The sequence below is a fragment of the Notechis scutatus genome, chromosome 2, assembly GCF_049901735.1.
Source record: "Notechis scutatus isolate UNSWTSFEM ecotype Mainland chromosome 2, rNotScu1.2, whole genome shotgun sequence".
In the NCBI taxonomy this organism is placed as follows: Eukaryota; Metazoa; Chordata; class Lepidosauria; order Squamata; family Elapidae; genus Notechis; species Notechis scutatus.
The window spans coordinates 250,319,970-250,343,024 of record NC_142010.1 but is presented as its reverse complement, the minus strand read 5'-3'; the positions used below and the strand labels follow the sequence as shown (position 1 = coordinate 250,343,024).

Here is a 23,055-nt window from a genome sequence, read left to right as displayed (position 1 = left end):
CTCAATTAAATACAGAATCAAGTGACTTGTGTTCAAAGCATCTTATTTAGGGACCATGCCTGGAACACAAAGAAGCTATTTCAGGGGAAATGAAGTAGAGAGAAACAACAGAAATGGTAATGGGGTTGGTGACTAAATTCCACGGAGAGGTTAAAAGGAACTGGATATGTTTACCCTAAAGAAGAGGAAGTTAAGGCAGGTATGATGGCAACCTTCCAATATATGTACAGATGTCACAGGGCAAGGGGTGTGGATTTATTCCACAGAGCACTCACGGTAAGACAAGAACCAATCAATGGAAGCATTACTACTGTATAGTGAGTGGTCCAAATTTGAAATAAGGAGGCAATTTCCATGTCTTTTCTATTCTGTTGTGCAGAGTGGAGAGTTGGTCTTTGACAGAAAGCCCCTTGAAGAGACTAGAAGCAATTGAAATGTGGATTCGCCCCTGGCTGTTATGTATAGGTTGGGTTGATAAAATCAGAAATGAGGAGGTGATAAGCCACCTGGGAAAGCCCAGGGAAATCATCAAGACCATAAAAAAGCAAAAGTTAGAATATTTTGGACATGTGATTGCGACACCTGGAAAAATATGTCACACTTCACTTAATCCTCCAATACTCCTCTTACTTACTCCAAGGAAAGATTGAAGACAAATGAGGTCCAGGCAATAGAAGAACTTTGTGGCTTCAAAATCTAAGTGACTGGTTTGGACAAATCTCAACAGCACTTTTTCATGTGACAGTTGATAAAAATAGGGTCGCCAACATGATCTCCAATATCTGATGATGGATATGGCAGAAGAAGAAGGAGGAGGAGGAGGAGAAGGAGAAGGAGAAGGAGAAGGAGAAGGATTTCGAGTCTGTGAGAACGATTAAGCAATGAAACAGTCTACCTTTTGAAGCTGTAGATGCTCCATCACTAGAGGTTTACAAAAGAAGACTGGTCAGCCATTTGCCTAAAGATGGTTTGAGGATTCCTGCACAGGGCTGCATGACTTCCAAGGTCCCATTTAACCCTATGATTCCTTGATCTTCCTGCCAGCCATTTCAAGATTCTTTGTAGATAAAAAGTATTCAAATTTGCTTTGTTTGCTTATTTATTTAGAGTTATAAATTTATCTGTATTTGTTACATTGGAAGTTGCAAGTTACTTCTTTATATTCTTATATATCTATACCTTTTCTTTACTATATTCTTTACTATATTCTTTTCTTTTTCTTATTTTTTATTATGCACTTTTTATTCTTTTTTTCTCTTCTTTTTCTCTAAGTTTAGTTTTTACTGTGGTAACCATTTTTTAAAATTTGTTCTTTTATTGGGGTGCAATTAAAAATGCTGAGCTTGTTAGCTGGAAAGCTGACAGCCCAGGTTCAAGACAAAGTGAACTCCTCTTACTTACTCCAGCTCCTGCCCACCTAATAGTTTAAAAGCATGCAAATGCAAGTAGATAAATAGGTACCACTTCGGTGGGAAGGTAACAGCATTCCATACATCTCAGCATACAATATAGTCATGCTGACCCATGACCATGGAAATGTCTTCAGACAATGCTGGCTCCCTTAGCTAAGAAATGGAGATGAGCACCACCATCTAGAGCAGAGGTCTCCAAATTTGGCAAATTTGGCATTGCTGGTTGGCTGAGGATAACTGGCTGAGGAATTCTGGGAGTTGAAGTCCACAAGTTGTAAAGTTGCCAAGTTTGGGGACCCCTGATCCACAGTCAGACATGAATGGACAGAGAAAAGCTTTATCTTTACCTTTATTCTTCTATTGCTTTTAAAATAATGACAGAAAAATGGGGAAAAGGTTAGGCTGAGAGATAATGACTGGCTCAACATCACCCAGCTGGCTTTCCTACCTAACTAAGATAGGAGTAAAACTCTACAAGCAGGGGTCCCCAACCACCGGTCCCCAGACCGGTACCGGTCCGTGGATCATTTTTTACCGGGCCGCAAAGCTTGGGCGCCGCCATCTTGTTTCGACAGCGCTTCCGGGTTTTCGGTTGCTTCCGGGTTTTTGGTTGGAAAGTGCTTCTGGTTTTTCAGTTGGAAAGCGGCGTTTGGGTGCTCGCGCCTCAGTTTCGTCGAAGGGTGGTGGTGGCTTCGAACGAAGAGCCGTCCCGATGGCGGTGGAGTCTCACGTTACTCAGGTACCGGTCCGTGGAAGAATAAATAATCGTGAAACTGGTCCCTGGTTCGAAAAAGGTTGGGGGGCCACTACTCTACAGTGTCCTTGTTTCTCGGCCAGCACCTTAACCACTACACCAAACTGATCATGATCCCAATGTTGAAGATGGACATGAAAATAAAATTATTGTAATGCACTCAACTCTAGCAAATATTCATCTTGCACATGCACATTGATTAAAAATTCATTTTTATGCATTTAGGTCTTGTTTACATGCTACTTTATTTACTTAAGAAACAGAGAATTTAAATGTGAACCATGAAGAAGAGACTTCCTCAAGAAAAAAGATGCTGCCAGACTTCAGTTATAACTCAACAGATGTTTAAAAATCATTAACAACAAAAAGTAAAAAGTAAGTCAAGCCATATTATCCATTTCTCTCTCGCGCACACATACACACACATACACACCACACAACAATCATTATAAATCCAATCAAGATGTTTTCGAGGGTTAATTCTTCCTCATATCAATTGAAATATCTTTGCTTATAATTTCAGTTCCAAGAAATACAAGAAGATGAAATCCAATTCCAAGTAGTTGAAAGCTGAATTTAAATCTTGTTGTGGAGTCCTTGGTGCTCTCTGAGTTAAGGAATTCATGAAAGTTTGGCATTCAGACAAATCAACCATTAATAGACACATAAAGATAAACCACATTTACACCTCATTTAAAGAGACAATTAAAAAAAGCTGGGAAGGAAATAAAAAGACCAGAATTCATCCTCTCCAGTTATCAAAACCTAGAGGGTTTGGCATTCTGACAAATCAGCCATTAATAGACACATACAAATAAACCACATTTATACATCATTTAAAGAGATCATTAAAAAGGCTAGGAAGGAAATAAACAGACCAGAATTCATCCTCTCCAGTTAACAAAACCCAGAAAAGGGATTAACACCAGGCAAACAATAAAGCAAAACAATGTAATTCCTTCTAATGAACTACAAAGAAAAAAAACATCCCCCCTCCCACTGACAGGACATATAAACAGGGAGGAAACCACACACTCATCAATGCTGATGATATTACCTAGTTGGTTATGAAATGGCTGCAAGCAATTCAAGTTCAGGGAGAACCAAGGATTCCAGCTGAGTTACATATATTCTTTTCTATTAAATCTAATTATTTAGTTCTTGCCACTATAGAGTGCTTGGTTTCTATTACAGTTACTATCTCAAGCTGCAGCATATTGCAAGAAAAAATATCTTCTAAAAAAGGACAAGCTTCAATGTTAACAGTACGATACCTTTCCTTAAGGACATCTGCCCATCCTATCAGGACAGAGGGGACATTCTCCTAGTCCTTCCCCTAAATATTGCCATCTGATGGGAGCTAGGAAGAATGCTTTCCCATGGCAGCCCCTGCCCTATAGAACACTCTCCTCCCCTCTGAAGTTTGACAGGAAGTTTCTACCCTTTCAGCCTTCCATAAAGCTTTGAAGATCTGGCTCCCCCCACCCACCCCCCAAAGCACTGGAATAAGATTAGACATCAGAGAACTTTGACAGTGACAGGTTTTTGTTATTTTTAATGTTTTAATGTGTTTAAGTTTTATAGTCTTAATATGGTTTTATATGTTATCTTAACTTTTGATTGGGAGCTGTCCAGGTTCAGTTATAAGATGGACAGTATGTAAATGCTTAAAAAAATAAAAATAAAGCAAGTGTTTCAAGAAGAAATAGTCAATTTATTTGAAGAACAATTCAAGAACAACTTGTTTCATTTTAAAATGCTTTATTGTTATTTCAGTTACAGCACGTATGTGCGCTAAATTGACAATCCACTGTCTTCTATATAGTTGTAACAATAGCAGAAAAGTCTCCATGCAAGTTTTCTTAGTTGTGGTATGGAGATGGCTTATTACTGCCTTCTTCTGGATTTTCCCCCCAAATTCCCAATCTATTCTGCATCCCTGGAATTCTTTTGTAGATTCTTTTCCATACCTAATCCAATTAATCCAATAATTCCAGTCCAGATCAGCAAGATAGTGTCTTAATTATTTATTTAAAACAGTTTGTACAGCCATTTCATCCTACAACAATAAATCTGGATGGTACACAAAAGTTTAAAATCAAAGTATAATATACTAGATAGAACCCAAATGGCAATGATGAAGATGATGATAAAGAAGCTGAAGAAACAGTAGATCACCTAGTAAGCTGTTGCAAGAAGATTGAACAGACTGATTATAAGCAGCGGCATGACAAAGTAGCAGCAATGGTGCATTGGAAGATCTGCAAGAAATATCATTTGCCTGCAAGCAAAAAATGGTGGGACCATAAAATAGAAAATGTCATTGAAAATGAAGAAGTTAAATTGCTCTGGGATTTTAGAATTTAAACAAACAAGCACTTGCCACATAACACCCCAGACTTAACAACCGTTGATAAGAAAGACAAAAAAGTCTAAATAGTGGATGTGGTAGTGCCTGGAGACAGTAGAAGAGAAGATAACAAGATACAAAGATATACAAATAGAAATAGAATGACTGTGGCAAAGACAAGCAAGCATAGTACCAATAGTAATAGCACCTTGGGTGCAATTCCAAAACAACTGGAGCATCACTTGAACACCATTGGCATTGACAAATTTGCCATCAGTCAATAGCAGAAGGCGGCTTTACTTGGAACAGCTTCCATCCTGCGATGACGATACCTGTATAACACCATCAAACATCCAGATCTGTCTATCCCAGGTCCTGGGTAAGGACTCGATAGGTACACAAAAATGCCAAACCCAGTCTAAATATCTGGCTGACTGTGCAATGAATATTATCATTCTTATTCTTATTATTTACTTTATTCATTAAATATGAAACTCAATCAACTGAACATTCAAAAATGCATCATAAATACCATTGACTGGTGCTAATAGTTGATATGGGTAGCTGCCAGCATTATTATTGTTGTTGTTGTTGTTGTTATTGTTGTTGTGGTGGTAGTAGTTAATCTTTGGTGAGATTCACAGCCTTTGGGGCTGGTTGGTAGCTCAAGAGCTTGAGTCCTAACCAAGGACCTAGGAAATGTTAAGGTAGCATCGGAAGATATAAGACAAATTCCTTGTGTGTCCAATCACACTTGGCCAATAAAAGAATTCAAATATAAGCTATTCCAAGTAGGGTGGTTTTTTGGTAGAACCAGTTTTTGTAGAACAATAATAATAACAACAACTACTACTACTACTACTATTAGTGACTCAAATTTAGTGTCCACAAAGTGACATTGACAGGTTATATTTGCCAAGAAGAATAGGGGGTAGAGGGCTATTGCAAATCCATCAAACTACAGAAGAAGAAAAAAATGAACTTTGAATGATTATGTGAGCCAAAGTACAGAAAAATTGCTGCAGGCTGTGAAAACGGAGAACATTATAAAAATAACAGCAACAAAGGCAGAATATAAGGAAAAACAGCTGGATGACAGATTAAATAGATGGAAAACCAAAGCTTTGCATGGAAAGCACTTGAAAAACATTGAAGGAAAATGTGATAACAACTTGACATGGGCATGGCTTAAGAGAGGAACCATTAAGAAAAAAGATAGGTTTAATACTTGCTGCTCAAGAACAAGCACTACAAACTAATGCCATGAACAAGAAGATACAAAAATCCACTGACAATCCAAACTGTCGACTTTGCAATGACAAAGTTGAAAATGTTTCACACTTAATATGTGAGTGCAGCAAAATCACACAAACTGACTACAAAGCTAGACATGATCGAGTTGCTAAATTAATCCACTGGTCATTATGCAAAAAATACACCCCACCTGTATCCAAAAGTCATGGGAACTTTTGGATACAGGTAGGGTGTATTTTTGCATAATGACCAGTGGATTAATTAGCAACTGGTCATGGGAACGGGAGAAGGTGGAGCTTAGTTTCGCGATACAGCTGTAATCTCGGGGCTCCGAGATCACAGCTGATATTTTTGCCCCGGTTGGTTCTAATGGACCTAAACCATCCCGTAGAGACGGTGACTGTGTAGGGCACATTTCCTGGATCCCAGGGACATCGCAAAGTCCCTGGTTCGATCCGGAAGAAGTCCTATTGCTGGCGGCGGAGAGGCAGCCTCCATAGCTGCTGAAGTCGGGACAGCTCCGGTAAGGAAGAGCTGAGAGTGAAAGTGTGTCGGCTGGGTGAGAAACTTTTTTTTTTTTTTTGCTAATTAGCTGCCAGATACAACACAACATGCCAGATATTATGGTTGTTGAGGGCTGAAATGTACAATTTATTGATATCGCCGTACCAGGAGATGCCAGAGTCGAAGAAAAAGAACTGAGGAAAAAAATCACGAAATATTGTGATCTGGCCATTGAAACTACACGGTTATGGATGAAACATGTAACAGTGATACCCATTGTCATCGGGGCACTTGGTACCATGTCCAAGAATTTTACAAAACACATCAAGAAATTGAAGCTTCCTGCAATAATACCAGCGGAAGTGCAAAAAACTGTGCTACTCGGAACATTGTATATTTTAAGAAGATACCTGATTGATACCTAGGATGCTGGCAGCAACCATATCAACCATTAGTACCAATCACTGGTATTTGTGATACATTTTAAAATGTTCAGTTGACTGAGTTTCATGTGATAATAATAATAATAATAATAATAATAATAATAATAATAATAATAATAATAATAATAATAATAATAATAATAATAATAATAATGATGATGATGATGATGATGATGATGATGCCCTTGGAGCAATACCTAAAGGGCTACCTCGCTACTTGGAAATTGTGAATTTATCAGACTTCAGTACCCTGATTCTACAAAAAACCACCCTACTTTGAACAGCTTATATCCTCCAACGCTACCTTAACAGTTCCTAGATCCTTGGTTAGGACTCGAGCTACCAACCAGCCCCAAAGGCTGTGAATTTCACTAAAGATATAATAACAATAATAACAACAACAATCATCATCATCATCATCATCATTATCATCATCCAGGGCTAGCTGGATTCTGTTCTTCCCCATCCAGACCCCACAACTCTTAAGCCCCTCATTCTTTATAGTTCTTGGGTGGCATGTAGAAGCTTTGCCAGGTAGCCAATAAAAGGAATAAGCTAGGAAGCATAGGGCTCGTTCTGCTATAGCCTCATTTACTTTTCATGTGTCATTAATTTATTTTTATTATAAAGTTATAGGAGCCCCTCAAGATGGAAATACTTGGGCCTCTTAGGATTTCTAAAATCCATGCCCCAACGGTTGAGAGGCATGCAACTCAATAAACTCCGACATTTCAGGGGACCTATTTACCCCAAACAAGTGCAAATACAAACACACATGAGTACAGGTTCCAGAAATGCAATAGAACTTATTTTGAAATGAAGCCATGTAGGTTTGTTCTGTAGCATTCTTTCATGGAAGAGTGTCCAACTGAACTCAGGGCTTATTTCTGAGTAGATCTGCAGAAAATCAAGCTAAACAATTTGCCCCATTGCCATTCAAAGAACCAGCCCACTGGTTTGGCAGTTTACAAAAACAATTCCCAAATAAATGGAAAAAAAAAGTTTATATTGGCTCTTGACTCATGTTCAAATCAGAGCCTAGCCAAGGATTTTGCTGGGTGGCCTTGGAAAAGTCACACTATGTTGTCCTCAGTTTTTTAATTTGTTAACTTTTGAATGAATTACCGCACCAGCTTACTGTGGAGGAATAGGATGTGGCCATGCTACCACCCACCTTAAAATTTATGGATGTTATGGGAAATCTTTTGATTACATGGTACATCACAATTTCGTACTGTACCGTATGCCAAAATAAGACAATACCGCACAGATACTGGTTAGATGCAATCATCCAGTAATTTCCTTCCATATGCTTTGTTTTGGCTGCAATCCACAAACCACTTGAGTCAATGGAATGGCTTAGCCCCAGTAAAATGGAGATAACTGAAATCCAAATATGAAAAATTGAGATGGTTTTTAAATTACCCTTTATGGAACACCATTGTTCAAATCATCTTGCGTAGACAGATGGAATTTTCTATCAAGCCTTTTTAAACCATCTAATCCTATGCACGTGTCTGTTTTAAATTTTTGTCAGAAAGCTATAGTTGGTAGGATTTACAAGCACTTGAGAAAGCTACGTGCAAAGATGAACATCCTTCCTCAAATGCCCACAAAGAGGATTAAAGGGGGAAAAGCAATAGTAGTTAGGGATGAAAAGTAATTTTGCCCTTGACACTGCTGGAAGCAAATGGAGACAGATCCCTGACACTTTGAATGAAAACCACACATGAAGTCCAGCTAAGCTTCAGTCTCTCCCCTGCCTTTAAAAATTGGAAGATCACAGGAGGGTTTCACTTAATTTACTGATAATTCAAAATAGCCCTGGAGATCTTGCAGATTTCTTTAGCATTTAAAATGTTCCATATGCTCATAGTAATGTCAGACTCTTTGAAGAAAAGCTCCAGTCGCATTGTATGGACATTCCAAGAAGTTCTGTCTAATATTATAAGAATGTCATGAGTTTGTTTGGTATTGTAGACACACGAGCCAAATGATGTGTAAGGCTGTCTTTGCCCTACTAGGAGTTTGATTACTGGTCAACAGTTATAAAAGTTATATTTCAGTTTATTAACAAAATGTCCTAAACCTTAATATTTCACTCAGTGTCTATTAAATCCCATTTCCTAATCTTCAGATTAATTCCTGTTCACTTACTGACATTTACGGAGTGTTCCAGTACCTGTCTTTAGCTTTGTATCTGAGTCTTGTATGCTACTTTCACAGCTTATTGTTTGAGACGTTCAAAGAGCACCCTATAAATCAAGATATCATCTCTGCCAAAATGGGTGGTGCGCTCTTTAACTACCCTTCTCTTAACTTTTGCTTTCAATCCCTCTTTTTCCTAATTTTTTTTCTCCTCCAGCATTCTGCCTTTGTTCTGCTTCACTCTCTGCATATCCTTTTTCTGGCTACTGGAACGCTACCTCTTTACTTGTTCCTTTCTTCTTTGCAAAATTGCAGCTGCCTCTGCTTATCTTCTCACTTCCCTGACATTCCTGGAAGTCTTTCTTCCACAGAAAATTGTGGCCTCCACCAGACACATGGTCCACAGTAACTTCAGCAACAACTTCCATCTCTCCTTGTTTCTGTCAAACCTGTTTATCATTTAGCTAACTGGTAAGAAGGCAAAGAAAGTACAGAGAATTCTGTTGTGTTTAGAACAACCCCGAACCTACCAGCGTGGGAAGGACTTGAATCTATCAGAAGTTCTGTGTCAGAACCAACCAAAGCAGGGGTCTCCAACCTTGGCAACTTTAAGCCTGGAGGACTTCAACTTCCAGAATTCCCCAGCCAGCTTTGAAGTCTGGGAGTTGAAGTCCATCAGGCTTAAAGTTGCCACGGTTGGAGAGCCCTGAAACAAAGGACACAGGAGTGGTAGGAGAAAAAGAATTCTCTTTTCTAACATTTTATAGCCAATTTGTGTCATCCAAATATGGCAGTATAATTTAGTAAGAAAGATAAACTGGCCTTTGCAGAATTACTCAGAAGGACAAATAATAAAAACATTTTGTTTAGCAACCATTGTCAGATAAATAGTAGACATTAGCAGAGAAGGATATTTTGAGATTATATAAAGTACTAATCTAGAAAATAAAAATATTCTAGAAATAGAAGATAATGTCCAGAAGGTGCAGAAATAGAAGGCAAATCAGATGTTTGGCAAGGTGAAACTCAATCAGATTTTATTGGAACTTTAATGATAGTAATACCCATGATGCTGCTAAAATTCAACAGCAGGAATCAGTCATAGGCATGATTGTTCTTTCTTTTTATTTAAGATGGAAATAAAGAAACACTGAGAAGTATTGGATTTATGAAGATCATTCAATGAGGCACTGTTTTTCTCTGGATCCACTCCAGTGAGTTGTGAAGCATCTGAAGTCACTATATCTATATCTACAGTAGATCTATATCTATATCTACAGTATGCATCTCTATAGAGACATCTATCTATCTATCTATCTATCTATCTATCTATCTATCTATCTATCTACACACACTCTCACACACAAACCCCACACACCTGCAGATCCTTAACAAATAGGAGAAATATCTCATCTTTCAGTAGGCAATTATCCAAAATTTCCTATAGAGGCTGAAAAAGAAAATAAATGCTGTCCCAAACACTTCCATTCCGATATATTTGAATGCATTCATACCACATTTCCCAACACGACGCCCTTCAAATATATTGGAGACAATTCCATTATCCTAGTCAGTGCAAACTTTGACATCACAGCACATCAAAATAGCACTGAGTTAAAGGAATCTATCTGCATGAGAGATTTTGAACAGGCCCTAGATAAAATTGTATGTAAATCTTACTTCATTGCTGGACAACATCCACTCTCCCTCAGCACAAATTAATTAGGGAGGGATGGAGAACAGAGATTGCTGATCACCAACATGTCTAATGAGAATGAGTCCAAAAGGTTATGGAAGATCACATATTGTCCATTTCTAGCTCAGAATGGATGGAGTTAATAATCTAGTATCCTTTATGGCACTGCTTCTTTTAACACATCACCATCACTGCCTCATTACTTTGTTCCTGCTTATTAGTCACTCAAACATATTCTGCAGTGTAAAAACTATAACACCAGATTGTGTCACCTGAGCAACAAGATGTCTTTTGGAGTTCATGACCTGTTCAGTCACAGTCTTCCCCTTATTGAGATCTTCTCATTTTTAATGAGACACCAGTAGAAGGTAACTAAGCCCAATAAATAGAGAGCCTGCAGTAAGCTAGAATCAGCAACTTCAAAACCTTTGTTTAGAAAGATGAAAACAACTTAGCATAAATATCTGGCCACTACTAGAATTATCTAGATCAGGGGTATCAAACTCAAGACCTGGGACCCGGATCTGGCCCACTGGGTGTTAGACCTGGCCTGCGAGGTCACCCTGGAAACAGCAGCAAAACGGAGCTCAGGGAGGACATGTACACTCCGTTTCCGCTGGCAGAGGGCTGCAGGAGGCCATCACGGTTGAAAAAGAAGCCTCGACGAGTGGCATCAAGCTGGCCGTGCCCCCTGGCCACGCGCCCTTCCCAACCCCCAAAGGTCAAACATAACCCTGATGTGGCCCTCAATGAAATTTTGACACCCCTGATCTAAATCCTACCCACCCCAGCATTTGTGATAAGAGTCCTTGACTTACAATCATTCTTTTAATAACTGTTGGAAATTAGGAAGCCATTGAATGAAGAGACTTATAACTTTGGCCTGAGGTTATGGGTGTTGTGTTGCCCTCGCAGTCACATAAACAAAATGTGGGTGTTTGGCAATCCACCCACCCAACCTTACGACCAATTGCAGGGACACTGCAGCATGTATCCCCCCGCCGTATCCTATACTCTTGTCCCCACCCCCTGGATATCACATTCAAGGGGGAGAAACTGGTTGCTTCTCCTCTCAACCTCTCTATACAAAGGAAGCCGTGTGGTACTGCCAAGGAAGCAAGCACCATTTTGAAGAGGCCACTAATCATTGCAGCTGCTCCCAAAATGGCATCCTTGGGGACTTCCGGGACAGCAACATGCGGCCTCCACTGTGTAGGAAGGTTGTGTAGAAGAATGGCTGCTTCCTGAAGTTTTTCTGAAAAATGACCAATCTGTGTTGGAGGAGTGGAGAGGAAGATGTAGGGCCCCATAGGAAGGGAAGCAAGTCCAAGGGCTCCAGGGCTCCAGAGGGGTGGGGAAATTGGCAAAGGCCTGTGGGGACCTATTAAGACGGGAAGGGTGCCTCGGGGAATGGGGGAGGTCCAAGGCAGACACATGAGAGCTGGAGAGCTGCTGCAGTGTGGGGCTGGGACTGCAGTTGGACTCCTGGTGCCTCCCCCATCCAAGGCACCCCATGCTCTGCTTAACAACTTGTGGGATCAGTTAATGACTACAATGGGGTCATTAAGCAAGGAGATCATGTGTAATGAAGGATCCATTACAGTCATAAGTTGAAAACTAGCCGCATTTCTACAAAAACGAAGGTACCCCCTTTCTCTTTTCCTCTTTAAATAACATTTTATTAAAAATTTAAATACAGAGTAAGAATGAACCAGAACTAATATTTGCTATGAAAGAAGGGTGAGAAATGAGAGAAGGAATAAAAGAATGCAGAAATAAAATAAAAGAATCGTAATGATATGGCTTCTGATTTTATTTTACAGCAATTATAAGTATAAATGTAAAATAACCACTTACTCCATGGTTACGGCATTGTTTACATTTTTCTATAATCTATTATTTATATTCTAATCCTCAAAAACCATGCATTCTGACTCTTATGGATAAAGTCAAATCTTTCCACCTTTGTGCATATACTAATCTCACTGTGGTCATCATATATAAAAACAAAGTTCCATAATTTTTTTCCAGCTGCTTATCCATCAATACCAAAAAAAACCCCATATCTCTGGTTTCAATTGTATCTTTAAAATCTTTCTATTAGTGTATGTAACTGATTCCAAATTTTTCTGATTTTTTTATACATCCACCAAGCATTATAAAATGTCCCTTCTTGTTGGTTACAATTCCAGCATAGGTTTAGACCCCTTTTTCTTTTCCTGACTTTTATTTTTTACTGAAAGTTATTCCAAATTTCAGCTGAAAATGTTTTTCTTTTTGGCTCGACTAAATTCCTTAGTTGCCCTTGGAGTTTAAGGATACCTAAATTTATTTGCTCATATAATTGACTCCTTGTAGCTGTTGCTGGCAATCATGCTTCCAGGATCAGAGATTCTTGCCAAAGCTTGCTCTACAGCCCCCCACCCCCCACCCCTTTTTAAAAAATCAATTTTCAAATCAGGAAAGTTTGCTTCTTTAGCAATGTAAATTGTTATAGAAGAAGAAAACTCTACAAATGCCAAGGTTCCGTACATCATTTTCTCATATATCCACATACTGCACAGCATTGTTGGACTGCAGCCACAAAGTCAAATTAATAGTTTGGGGATCTTTCATGTGCCCTTCCTTATGCAGGGACTGAAAAAGCTGCAGATCAGGGGATCTACCGATAATAAGCAAACCATGAGAGTGGTTTGGTGCCATAAAGTTGAAAAGGAATTGCTTTCATCAGGTGCACCCAGCAGCACAAGTAATTATTAGTTTCATTTGGCTGCACCAAACCAGCTTTGAATGCCAACAGAGGCCGAAGTATTTACTAAGGAAAATGTCAGACCCTTTCAGTGTTAATCACTGCTGTCTGCCTGGGTCTAGTTAACAATTTTTATAAACAGCCTGGAACCATTAAGCCTGCCATACATCTTCTTGACTAGCTTGCAGCTTATAGCAAATGTTTACACATGTAGGGTAATCAGCTGCTTTTGACGCACACTGTGTCTCAGAGACACACATTATCTTCTGACTTCAGCACCAAGAGAATATTTCCCTTGAAAGCTACTTCATATAAACCACAATAGTTGCACATCTTACAAGTCTTCTAGTGTCATAACAACATAATGCAGACCTTTGCAGATACACCAAGTATGTACTGTTGATACAATGATAATCACAGCAGAAATGTCTCGGGCAATTTCACACTTTCACACAGCCAAATGCACTATGTTTCAGATACATTATGTTTAGCTTTTATATGGAAGCCCTTCAAGCTGATGGCTGTATTCCAGTCAAAAACACTTGCATATTTTTCTGATTATGATTCAGCTACATAATTTGCATATTCAAACAATAGTTCGCATGCTCTTTCTCGAGTTGTTTGTAATATTCCTTGAAGCCCACCCATAGTACCTTAACAAGAAGTATAATCGGCCTCATTACTTTCTCCCTTAACTTTGCCTTATTATATTGCTATGTGGCATTATTCTTTTGTGCTGCAAATATTTAAATGTTCACTTCAAAATAAAATTTGAATTATTAACCTTTAGAGATTAAGGCTTGAATTCTGCAAACAATATAGGTCATAGAAGGTGATATCAGTTACTTAAGTTTGGTTGAACTCAAAACAATCAAGTCTGTAGAGAATCTCAGTCATCCAGGTCATGGTTGTCCCAAAGGTGCTTTTTCGGGAGGCAACTGGATTTTCTTGTTTTTTCTTTGAAGACATTTCGCTTCTCATCCAAGAAGCTTCTTCAGCTCTAACAGAATAGTCCTTCCATTTCCCACTCTGCTGTCAAAGCTGAAGAAGCTTCTTGGATGAGAAGTGAAATGTCTTCAAAGAAAAAACAAGAAAGTCCAGTTGCCTCCTGAAAAAGCATCTTTGGATCAAAATAACCAATTTTAAGTGGTGTTAAGTAAAGTTGAATCTTGTTATTTGAATAGCTGTATGCAAATTTGGAAAGTGAAAGAACATACTGGAAGAAGGCAATGTCAACCACTTGTCAGGTGCCAAGAAATGTATCTGGAAGTGCACATGCTGGGTTAGGGTAACTATAACTGCAGTGTTCTGTTAATGACCATCACATTCATTTAACAGCCACTGCAAAAAAGGTCATCAAATCAGGTTGGTCTCTTGACTGACTCTTTTACAACTGTTTTAACATACAACAGTAATGGGCAAGCTCCATTACAGTCATAAGTTAAGGACTACCTGTAGTGCATTTCATTTCTCTGTTTACTCTAGGTAGCCCATTCGTCAACTCATTGATCTTTCTCTTTCTCCCTTAGTCACTATTTATAACAGTCAATGTCCTTTTTTGTCCCTGTCCCTCTTCCAGAATATTTCTGCCCATAGCACAACTATTTCTGTTTTGACCAAGCCCAGCTGAATCCACATGGAATGACCAGCTGAATGTGGCTGTTTCATAGTTGAAATGGTTTGTGCATGGAACCAGGAACATTTTGCACATACTTAATCCATTCTATTGATAAAAAGAGCATCGGTCTTTCAATGCTACTATCTGCACAAAGTAAATCACTTACAAAACCTTCCATTTCCAAGCTGATATTTTATAGGCTTTCACTTAAAATACAATGCTACCTTAAAATGATGCAATGTGTAATTAAAACCTGCAAGCAATGCTTTTGTGTATTACACAATACCACTTGGCTAATAGAAGACAAAATGAACTAGAAAATGGCAATGCTATCTTTATATGGCAACTATTTCTGCAGTGCCAGAAAACGTTCACATTATTTCAATATTCATATCAATTCTGTCTTGCAAACACTTGAGTCATGTCCAATTTGAAAAAAAAGAAAAGAAACACCAATTTGCTCTTAGAATAACTTCTACCATAAATTGCCTAGGCCATTGTTTCCATTATCATAGACCACAAAATAAATGTTTGGAAAAATGTGCAGCTCACTCAGTTAAACAAACATTCTCTCTATTAAAGAATATAAATAAATTAAGTAAAATAATTAAGATTGCGCTTGTGTATACTTTTCTATCCTATCCAGAATAGCATTTTAAACTAAACTTTGTATATGAAAAATTAATCCAAATTTTTGGATAAGAATTCAAACTTGATTTATGAACCCACACTCGTGGCTTCATTTGACATTATTGTCAAAACATGTAGTCTTGACTTATAACCACAACTGAGCTCAAAATTACTGTGGCTAAGCAAGATGGCTGTTAAGTGAGTTTTGTCCCATTTTACGACCTTTCTTGCCAAAGTTATTAAGTGAATCACTGTAATTGTTAAGTTAGTAATACAATTATTAAGTGACTCTGGCTTCCCTGTTGACTTTGCTCGTCCCAAGGTTGCAAAAGGTGATTGCATGACCCTGGGACACTGCAATTGTCATAAATATGAGTCAGTTGCCAAACGTCTGAATTTTGACCATGTGACCATGGGGATTCTGCAATGGTCATGTGAAGAACACTCACATGAGTGCCATTGTAACTTCAATCGGTCATCAAATGAACTGTTGTAAGACTGCCTGTATTTGGGAATGTTCTCCTCAAACATGATTTAGCACAATTTGTAACATCCTCCATAGCGTCTGCTTGGGGTTGCATCTTCTCAACAGCATAAGTGATGGCCTTGATGTTGTGGAATATCCCATGTAGCCTCGCACAACTGGGTGTTGTGAAACCCACTGGATTTTAATGGCCATTCCTCCACTGATCTCTAGGATTTTGTTTTGAAGTTATTTTATTAGGCCAGTGGGAGTTATGATCTGGGAAATGTCTTGGTTTTACGGGTGATGATTTTACTCTGTAAAATACTCAAGAGACTATTCTTTTTATTTGCTTAATTTATATAGCTAATCATTTCACATACAAGGCTCACAAAGTTAAAACTGAGAGTCTATCTCCAACCCCTTGTACATTAGCTTCTTCCTTAAATATTTTTGTTAATATGTTAATATTTTTGTTAATAAATATAGTATAGTATAGTATAGTATAGTATAGTATAGTATAGTATAGTATAGTATAGTATAGTATAGTATAGGTAATATAATAATAATATAATATAATATAATATAATATAATATAATATAATATAATATAATAAATATAATAAATATAATATAATATAATATAATATAATATATAATATAATATAATATAATATAATATAATATAATATAATATAATATAATATAATATAATATAATATAATATAATAATATAATATAATATAAAGTAATATAATATGGGTGTGAAACCCATGACAACATGCTGTTGTCACGTTTCCCTCCATTTACTGAGTGGGCGTGGCCAGCATGTGATGTATCTGGCCTGCGGACCGCGAGTTTGACACCCATATAATGTAATGTAACGTAACATGTGTGTGGATGCTTGTGTGTTTTTAGGGGGCGGGGAATTTTGCAGGTGGGGGTGTGTTTGGGGATTGTCATGTGTGTGTGCATGTTGGTACTGGTCTCTGGGTGTTATGTGAATTTTGTTGTATATGTATACTGTGTATATACATACAATGACAATAAAGTATTATTATTATTAACGTAACATAACGTAATATAATATAATCATGTTAATGTTTTACACTGTAGTTTTTATCTTCAGTCACTTGATGGCAAAATGGCCAATACTTAAAATTTAATAAATAAATAAATAAATGCAAACACAAAAAATGCAATAAATAACTAAATGCAAACACAAAAAAATACCATAACGCACAACAAAAACCAGTACAACCCATTGAAAGCAGTAAAAACAATTAAAAATGTAGTCTGCCAGAAAATAATGCAATTTACCAACAATGTAGTCTTTCACAGACTCTACACACCAACACTATCCTTAGGCAAGATGGCAAAGCCAAGTCTTTAGGCCAGAAAGGTAAAGACCAGTCTACGTGCCGGAGGAATGATGTTTTCAATATGAATAAAGAGTATTACTTTAAAAAAAACACAAATAAATAATAAATCTTCATATCATAAAATGTACAAACAGGTGGGAGGATCTATTAGCTAATCACAGTCATATTTGTGCTTGCATGAAATCAAAATTCTGCTTAGCATAGTCAAGTTAGGAACTGCCCTTGTTTTGTGCTCTGAATTTTAGAATTATTAGTTGTACCTCACTTGTTTGTTTCAGTGAGTTTTTCTGCTACTGAAACATTTTCACAAATTAGTAATTCAAGCCCAGCATTAATGTAACAAACTGAAAAAAATGTTATGTATAAACAGCAGACAGCTCTTGATTAGTACAAGATAGACAGTTTGGGAGCAGAAGAATGATTGCAAAGAATGAACTGTTACTTTGTATTAGAGTTCTCAAAAGTTATTTTTATAACATTTTAATATGAATTACTTATTTAATATTGTCTTATTTTATTTAATATAAAATTGATTTAAAATCAATGTTTGTTCATTTGAAAGTATAGAGCTTAATATTATTCTATAATATTGTCCTGGACCTTTTAATTTAGAGCATCCTTATTTTATATTATGATGTTATTATCAATTGTAACATTGTCTTTTATCTACTTAGCAAATTTATCTAGCTGCCCTCCTTATAAGCATGTCTCTGAACAATGTAAAAAAAAACATTAAAACAAATCTAAAACAACAATTAATAATGTTGTGAGAAATAAATTCATACCAATGCTCATTTAGTCCTCATTTAGCAATCACAATTGGGACTGATAGCTATCACTGAGTGAAGCAGTCATAAGTGAAACTGTGACTCTGCCTATTGATCTTATTTCAGCTTTCCTTTGCTTTACAGACCCTCAAAAGTCATAAATCTGAGGACTGGTTGATGGCAGTACTTTGTCATCACTGTTGTAATTTGGAACAGTTGCTAAATGAGGCAGTCACTAAACCAGGAGAATTCTAAATTAGAGAATTTAAATCAGGACTACTGTATAAATAAGACTGTAGGCAAAAGGAATAGCATCGTACAGATGCATCTTGCATCATCTCATTGGCTTTTTATTTCCATGAAATCCCCAACATGTTATTGTATCTGTTGCTTTTTTTATTCTATATTCAGTACTAAGGTATTAGCACAAAATAAAGAAAACAATTAGTATTCCACTATTATCCTTCCATGTAAGCAGTGTTGTCTCACAGCCTCCAGAGAGGAACCAAAAAAATGCCCACTTGATCACCACCAATCCACAAGCTCCTTAGAGCAATCTTTTTAGGGAAATGGAATTCATATAACACCAAGAGTTCTACAATATCAAAAGAACTGAGTAGTGGTGAACATCAGGAAGCAGGGCATTGAGATGGCAAGAAGACAGCTGAATGGTAGTGAAACATATTGGTGTGGCAAGCAAGCAGAGACCAAGTGACCAATGGTGAATGCAGGAAGGCTGAAGACCCATGTCAATAATCCTCATGGACTATCTGTGGTTTGACCATTGGTTTAGGCATTGCTATAATTAAAACACAACTTCTAAGCTGAAGGGAAATATTGGTTCCCTTGTATTACAAAATTGTGATAAATACTCTCTGCCTTCCTTCTCCCCCAAAAGTTCCTGTCAGTACTAGGAAAAAACAAACATAAATTACAGCAGTTAGATTTTCAGCACTACACATATTGGTAAATTTTGTAAATAGGATAGCAGCAACACTAACCTTTAACTATTAATACATTCCGTAATTTTCTTTTTTCCCCTGAAAGTAGGTTTCAATTTATTAAGTTTTCAAGATAGTCTATACATAAAATAACACTTGAAAAGCACAATGATTGTCAGATGGCTAATCAAATCTTCTTTTACATGTTTTAAAGTAGATAAAATATGTTATAATATGATTGGTTTGTTTATATATATTTGTTTATATATTATTGTATATTTGTTTATATATATATATGATCATAATGATGAAAATGATGTTTTATGTTAACACCTTGGACACCTAGAGAGCACACTGCTCAACATAGAAAGGAAATGTATGATATTAAACAATTAAAAAAAGATATTTGGGCAGGGAAGATTGTAGAGAAAGTAGTTCTTACAAATGAAAAAATTTCATATCTGAACTATGAGAGGGAGAGGGAGAGAGATTTTCAATCTGTTTGGAAGTACAAGTTTGTTATGTTTCACTTTTCATTGCTTCTTTAAAATATTTTGTAATTCTGAATACAATTAGCACACATTGTGCAATACAAGAGCAAAGTTTGTTAGTAAGTTGGTGGGAATCTGTTTACAGATCCATTGCTATGATTCATAATTTGAATTACATATACAAATTAAAATGTTTTGGCTATGCTTAAGGAGCGCAGAACCTACATGGAAACAAAATCAGTTAAAATTTAAATTAGATCATCATCATATTCATTAAAGAAACAGATTTCAGTGGGACTTAATGAATATTCAAGATGTTTTGGTTTTTGTTTCCTAGCTATTTTCAGAGTCACTGGAAAACTCTTCCAAACCAAAACCAAAAAGACTATCAATAGCAGAATTAACCACATTCCAAACAAACCAATGGTAGATCAGGTTACAGGGTTCTGAATACAAGTAATTTTATTCAGGATTTTCCCATATATCTTGATTTTTCTGTGTTAAACTAAAAAGGAAAAAATGAGGTATTTTTACGATCCTTACCTGTGATATTTTTACTTAAAAAACCCTTAAATTATCAAACGAAAAAGAAATAGAATTTGTAGCTCCGATATATAAGCATATATATAAGGACTGTGCAGGATATATAAGCATATATATAAGGAGTGTGCAGGACTTCATATTCTCTTCCAAAAATAGTGGTTTAGAACACATGGGAGCATGAACATACAACTCATTTGTAATTCTTTAGATCAAACATGTCTTTTGCCTGGCTCATATGATAGTACAGAAAGCATTTCTAGGATTTCATGTTTTAATTATACTGAGTAATCAGGGGCCAGGCTTATGGAAGCTTCTGACAATCAGCTGTAATCAGAAATATACAAAGGTTGAACAGCCTGCCTCCTTATACACCAAAAAATCTTTTCCTCTTGCGTGTGGGAATATTACATGCACTTTTATGTAAAGCTATTGTGAGGGTAGAGAGAAGGCAGTAAATGCATTTCAGGCTAAAATGAACAAACTTATCTGTGAAATGCCTTAGTACAGCTTTTATGTTAGATCCAATTTATAACTTCAAGGCAGAAGGGACTTGGAAGGAAGCAGTGATCACTACATAAGTGCTAGCAAGAGATCTGTATACAAAATCATGCAATGGGCAAATGAGAAAAAACTTCAAGCACTCAAGTCAAGACTCTTGCAGTTTAATCCTCTGCCTGCCTACTTGTAACTGCTCATGGCCAGCTTCACAGCTGTTTGAAGTCAGAATAAGTGGCTTATAGTAGATCAGCTGTCTTTTTTCACTATTGAGCTAGTTTTCTCTCTCACCCAAGAGTCAACAAAAACTATATGGCATGAACACTGCTGTTCCTATCACCAGCCCCCATCCTGCCTCCTTCTGATATCTGCCAATCACCTGATCTCCCACCAAGTCACCTTGACAAAACACCTTGTAGGTAATTTGAGATGGTCAAAATAAATATTAATGAAACACCTGTATAGTTTAGGAGGATTTAAACCTGTCTTAGAAAACGAGATTCCTAGCTGGCACCAAAGTTAGGGGCAAGTAAGGAAAGGTCATAAGAACTGAAGAACCCACTGGTTTAAATTGAAGAAAAGAACCACTGGTTTGGAAGGGACTGTAATGGGCCAATAATACATGCTGGAGTGCTGGGAGCAGACATGAATTTTCTCTGAATTTTATTTATTTTATTTATTTATTTGATTTGTCAATCACTTACAAGATAATAGGTATAAGTATAAAGATGAGTAAAAATACAGGAAATGGGTACGAATAAATGGGGACAATAGGACAAGGACTGTAGGCATGATTGCGCACTTATGCACGCCCCTTACAGAGCTCTTAAGAATTCCTCAAAGATCCATAAACATAAGATGTTCCCTGACGATGGGCTTCAGCACCGGTTCGAAAGCTCGGAAGACAAAAACCTCTGGTTCTGGTGACAAATTGGATCCTGCAACATTATCCTGGGACACAGATATCCATTCGTGATCCATGACTACTATCCTAAAGGGACTTATCCACCTACTACTTCTCTCTCTCTCTCTCTCTCTCTTTTAATGCCTCTGCTCACCTTCCCATCTCTGGTGGGGGTTGGAGCCAAAGCAGCAGCGCCGAAGAGACGCCCCTTCCTCTAATAAACCTGTTGGCTGATAAGGCTTCGACGGGTCTCTTTGGTGCTAAGGGCGACCATGCGCGACGAGTTGGGGATCCCCCTTCGAAGTCTGCGGGCACCGTCAGCCCGGCTCTTCCGAGTTGACGGAAGGCTCCGAGCTCCCCCGCCCCGCCAAACCCGGCCTCTCTCCGGTCCTTAGGAGAAGCTGACACCCACCACGCGCGCCACACACACCCCGACAGCTCTTCCACCCGCGGCCAAGGCGCGAGCGCGCGGCGCCACTCACCTGAAGCAGGTGCTGAGTTCCCCGCCGGGCTTCAAACACGGGTATTTGGTGGTGGCGACTTTGCTCTCGGAACACACTTCCCTGCGAGGGCGGACAAGAAGGAGAGGCGGGCGCTGAGTCGCCCAACGGGCGTCGGAAGCGGCGCAGCGCCGGTTGGAGAACCAGGCAAAGCGAGGTTGGCGGGGAGGGGGAGGGAGAAAAAGGAAAAAACGCGGGCGCGGCTCTGCCCCCCCCCCCCGCGCGCGCCACCCACCTGTCGCTCTCCTCAGGTTCCTCGCGGTAGGTCCACGCGTGGCCGAGGGCCGTCAGGAGCAGCAGCAGCAGCAGCCAGAGGCGCAAGCTCCGCGAGGGCGAGCGCAGCGCGAGCTGCAGAAGGCGCCTGGCACCTCCCCCGCCGTCGCCGCGCGGCACCATCGGGCGTCCCTCGGCGGCTCGCGATCCGCGCCGCACGGGCTCTGGCCGCCGCCGGGCGGGCTGCAGGCGAGGGAGGAAGCGGAGAGGCCGCTGCCTGCCCTCCCTTCACCCCCTCCCGCCCCCCACCCAGCCAGGCGCGCTGCGGGACGGCGGGAAGCGGAGCGGGCAGGGCTGAGAAGGGGCCACCAGACGCCGCTGAAGGGCGAGCGGAGAGCGGGCTGGCCTGGCGTGGCCAGCCGAGGGAGGGAGGCAGGAAGAAACGGCCGGGGCGGCGAGGGCGGGCGGCTCGTCTGAAGCTCGCCGGGCAGGAGGAAGCTGAGGGCAGAGGAGGACCGGGTCGAGCAGCTGGTGTCTGGGGCGCGGGGAGAAAGGAAAGGCGCGCGCTGCCTTCGGGGAAGGGGCCTCCGGAGGTGGCGTCGGTTGCCCTTCAACTTTAAAAAGATTCCCGCCTCAGATGCGGACCTGGGGAAGAAGAACCCGGCGGTGGGGCAGGGCAGGGCAAGAGGGCCAGCCCAGCCGCCTTCCCCTGAGGTGCCGGAGAAAGGGCGGAGGGCGGGAGGGGGCCGCTTTTCTAAGTCTAGCGGCTGGAAGCCGTCGAGAGAGAGAGAGAAGCGG

The 23,055-nt window shown here is 39.1% G+C and overlaps 1 protein-coding gene across 4 annotated transcripts in view; it reads right to left on the bottom strand.

Moving 5' to 3' along the window:
* CCBE1 (collagen and calcium binding EGF domains 1) overlaps window positions 1-22,543 on the bottom strand; it is a 200,355-nt gene extending 177,812 nt beyond the window's left edge. For 2 of the 4 annotated variants that reach the window (XM_087958554.1, XM_087958552.1), the window contains exons 1-2: window positions 22,280-22,543; window positions 22,027-22,107 (exon numbers count right to left, since the gene is read on the bottom strand). In XM_087958554.1, the coding sequence (XP_087814680.1) occupies window positions 22,027-22,107; window positions 22,280-22,440 (242 nt within the window). In that variant the 5' untranslated portion in view covers window positions 22,441-22,543. The remainder of the gene's footprint in view (window positions 1-22,026; window positions 22,108-22,279) is intronic. The other 2 variants (XR_015748266.1, XM_026666377.2) reach the window with 2 other exon arrangements.
* Between the last annotated feature and the right edge of the window lie 512 nt (window positions 22,544-23,055).